We start from the raw sequence: 4,427 nt of genomic DNA on the forward strand, positions 1-4,427 counted from the left end.
AGATTTATTGGAGGGGAGGCTGAAGGGCAGATTTATTGGGGGGGAGGCTGAAGGGCAGATTTATTGGAGGGGAGGCTGAAGGGCAGATTTATTGGAGGCTGGGGGGCTTTTCTTTATCCCCAAATGTTCTTTGCTTTGGCAGCTATCACTGAGCATTGAGCAGAGTTGCTGGATCTCTTTCCTTCTCCCAAGCTCCATGTCTTTTGGAGGGTTCTCAGCCATTATGAAATGTTCTGACCATCGATGGTCTGAGATGCCCCATCATAAGCCTGGAGATGTGTTGCCCTGTGTTGTTCTGGTGTAGAATGCTGATTTCCATATGTTTGCCCCCCTTCCCCCAGAGTGTGACTATGTCATCCCCAAGCCCCAGTATGAGGAGATCCTTGTACCCCGTTATGGTAATGCCACCCTGCCTTGCCACTTCACCTTCATTGAGAACACCTACGACCTGGGCATGAGCTGGCACCGGGAGGACATAGTGGAGGAGATTGAGGTGGAAGACATCCAGGCTTACATACAGCAGACCTATGAATACAAAGAACCTCAGCTGGTCTACAGCTTCCATAAAGACAAAGAGGACCACTCGGAGCAGAGCTTCGCCTACTATGACCGCGTCAGGGTGGACGTCAATGAGATCCCTGATGGTGACTTGACGCTCTTCATACGCAATGTGGACTATCAGGACGAGGGGCTGTATACGTGTAAGGCCATCAGCCCTCATGGCAAAGGAGAGGTTAAACTGAAACTCATCATACAAGGTAAAAGCATTTCTATTCATTGTATATCTCTGCCATATACACAAGTGCTGTACAAAGAACCCTGAGCATGTCCCATTATTTTACAACCTAAGATCCCCACCACAATCATAATGTTATTACCACAAATTGTCTTCAATGTAATCTCACCCCCATGCTGCCCCAATACCCCCATATATAAGCTGTCATTGCCCTCCCTCCTGGGGTAGAATTTGGGAATAGCCAGCATTTCATGACCTTGTTGCAGCTTTTACATGGAAATCTGGAGGTGAGTCCTTTAAGGTCCCAGGATTTTGGTAAATTGTTAATAAATGATTATTTTACATGTGATGAAGACAATTTGGAGTTTTCCCTGACCTAAGTGCCCGGGTATTGGGGGATTTGTCTCCTGGAAGGGCCATGTGTTGTATGGTGGCCCCAGGTGTCATCTCCGTATCTTCTCATTGCAGAGGAGGAGGAGCCCCCGGTAAAGTTTGATACGGTGGACAATGCCACAGTCTGTCGTTGTGTGTCCAAAGGTTGGTACAAGATTCCCATTGTGCGCTGGTTGAACCGCCGAGAGGACGACATTTCAGAGAATTCCACCACCGAGGTCCTGGAGCAAACACAGGATGGTAGTCAAAGGGTCTCCTCAACTCTGAGTGGGGTGAAGAGCCACGAAATCTACCGATGCCTCATCAGGGACGTGAAAAAAGCGAGGAGAGCGCGGACCATATACAGGAAGCTAAGTATGGGAATAGATTCACCCAGGTCTTCTATAATGTCTTATATGTTTGAGATTCAACCTGCCAGTGCCCACCAAGCTGACCATCACCAGACCTCAGATTTAATGCCCACAAGTGCCCCAAAACAGACCCTGGGTCTGAGAAAGTACCCTGGACGCTCTGGAGGGCATTTGCTTTCTCTGCAATGTCATTCAGAATGTTTCAAACTTCCACTTTGTCATGAAGGAGGTGGAAGAGGGAACTCCTCATTCTAGAAGAGCTCCGCTACTGACCACCACTGCTCTAGTCTATCTTAAAGCCCAACTCCAAGCTGCAGGCTCCCTGCCCAGTAAGTGTGCCCCCTATGGGTACCCACTGGCAGAGATTGCTGCTTTTTGTATTTTACCATTCATCTTTTACAAAGTTTCCAGGACAGTGTCATGATGATGGAAGGTCTTCTTGGCCTCCAGCTGAGCAGTCTGTATTGATACAAAATTCAGAATGATTTGATGATCTCTGCTCTCCGTACCAATACAGTGAGAATGATGGGTGCTATAGTAATGCCCCTTCAGGGTAATACCCCTTTATGGGGCATGACACCCTGCATTCACAATAGAGTGTTCATCTTGCAATACTGAGGACATCTTGTGGCAGAGAAGATGTACTGCAGACACTTTAATGCCGGATTACTGGGTAATATTGACGCATGATCTGTTTTCTTTAATTAAATATTGCATTTGGCTCAGAGATGGGTAAAAACAAATTAGATTCAATTAACATAAAATCAAAACTGATGCTACTGCACTAAAAAATTTCTTTTTTTTTTCTTTTATTGGTTAAATTAGAAATATTGTCACGTGTTTCTATGTCTCTTTTCTGCCTGTTTGTTATTTACAGAGCTCAGTAGCTCAAGAAGGGTTTGCAACACACAACTGAATATGTCTGATGGACATCTCCACCCTGATTGGATGACTTCTAAAGTGCTGTTTCTGAGTGCTCTGGAAATAAAGTGTTTATTTGTAAAATTTGAATTAAAAAACAATGAGATCTGATGCTGGGGCAGCTCATGCAGCCTCGTGCAGACGTCAGAGGATTGTTACTGGAAATAATCTTTCCAGTGACAGATAGAGTGCGGTATGCAGAGCAACCTTCTGCGTTATGAGAGAGCAGAAAGAAAGGGACCAGCGAGTGGCATCCTACTGTACTGTCCTCCATCCACATTGGTTGTTCATCAACCTGTGATGGCGGATTAATGAACAATGTCTAGGGCCCCTGTATTCATGTCAGATTTTCACCCATACACAAGCATTACCAATCACCTGGGGTGACAATCATCGGATTTGTATACAAAGCTTTAGTTTTTAGTGTGACTGTGGATAGCACATGGTGGGTGAAGTGAGCAGAAACCCTAAAAAGTTTGCTGTTCCATGTTCCCCTCACTTTATGTTGTCTTTGTTTCAGAGAAGGGGGCGCTCAGGGAATATGGGGAGTTCTGAAGCCTCAGCTGAACATCCAGTTTGAAGAAATGGAGATTTCTGATGTTGGAAACATCACCACGAACACGACCATGGAATAGTCACCCCGGCCCAGATAGAATATTCCATGTAGATCCGTGCTATAGATGTGTTTCATGTACTCGCTGCCTTCCATCATGCTACTGATCGTCCATAGATCTCTTTGTTCATACCGGCAGAATGAGCAGCATTGCACCAGTTATATTCAGTGATCTCATTATTAGAATTATCTATAGAGTTAGAGTTATAGTGCTGTCATTTCTGGGTCGCAGTACAATGTAAGCCTTACAAACATGGGATATTAATACTACAAATATACAATGATTGTGTGATGGGTCCATACCAATGTAAAGTACATACCAGGTGATAATTTTACAAATTCCAGCCAGTGGGGTGAAAGTCGATTTTTACACAGAGTTTCACAGCTGCTGTCCATCACATTGCAGGGGGTAATAAAAATCTTACAGCCCCCTCTATGCACAGGAACAGATAGCAAGAGCAATGGCATGGGTCACCTAAAGGGTTGCATTCCCTCCCCACCCCCCTAACGTCCAAACCAGCTTTTTGGCATTTATTTTAATGTATATATTTATTAAACCTTCCGGTTGATGATGTGATATGCTGGGTCTTCCTTCTTGCGGTTCTCTTGGCTGTGGGCAGCCCAGGACGATAAAGACAGCAGCACCAATCTGATGACATGAGTGACACTTTCTGCATTATTAAACATTAATTAGTAGGGGGCGTGGCCATGACACCCTGCACCCACTGTCTGCCCCCATTCTCCCAGGCTAACTGACCCTGGGCTGCATTCAACTCACATGACTGAGGACATCTTGTGGTAAAGAAGAGGAACTGCATGGGTCAGCTCCGGATTCCAACCATAATTTAGAGGTGGGCCTTAATGAACAGCACCAGGTTCTTTATTAAGTCTCAGATTTAATAGCTAGTGAATCAGGTAATTTAATGTTAAAGGGTCATCTGTGATAAATATTTGTGCTCCACAGACACAGAAAAGCAGCAAACAACAAAAACATATTCAATATCTACGAATCTGTGCAGCCATTGCAACTAAGAAATAAAATATTCCACCCCCACATGTGGACAGCATTACACACATGATCACATTAACACGTATGATGGTAAAATTCGATAATTGAATCTTTCATTATTATGAGTACCTAAAAACCTAAATTAATAAAAAAAAAATACCTAAAAAAAGTTTTCTGTGAGTGTTTTTTTCAGTTGCTGCTCACCTTGCTTTGTGTTCATGTCACTGGAAGACAAAAGTAATTTTGAGTAAGTCAGATAAATCGGGGTCTGTGACATCAATTTCACCGCTTTTATTTAAAGAAACTCGACAGCAATATGGCAGCTCTCACATCATTGGTTTAGAATGATCACATGACATGTCATGCTGCAAAGGCTTTCATTTGGATGAATTCCAGTCAGATTGG

General features: G+C 44.0%; 1 protein-coding gene across 1 annotated transcript in view; it reads left to right on the forward strand.

Moving 5' to 3' along the window:
* Positions 1–3,035, forward strand: part of LOC140338963 (uncharacterized) — a 3,552-nt gene extending 517 nt beyond the window's left edge. The window contains exons 2-4 of the mRNA XM_072423399.1: positions 342–758; positions 1,205–1,625; positions 2,921–3,035. Coding sequence (XP_072279500.1) covers positions 342–758; positions 1,205–1,625; positions 2,921–3,035 — 953 coding nt within the window. The remainder of the gene's footprint in view (positions 1–341; positions 759–1,204; positions 1,626–2,920) is intronic.
* Positions 3,036–4,427: the final 1,392 nt, after the last annotated feature.

This window comes from Pyxicephalus adspersus, chromosome 1, assembly GCF_032062135.1.
Source record: "Pyxicephalus adspersus chromosome 1, UCB_Pads_2.0, whole genome shotgun sequence".
NCBI lineage: Eukaryota > Metazoa > Chordata > Amphibia > Anura > Pyxicephalidae > Pyxicephalus > Pyxicephalus adspersus.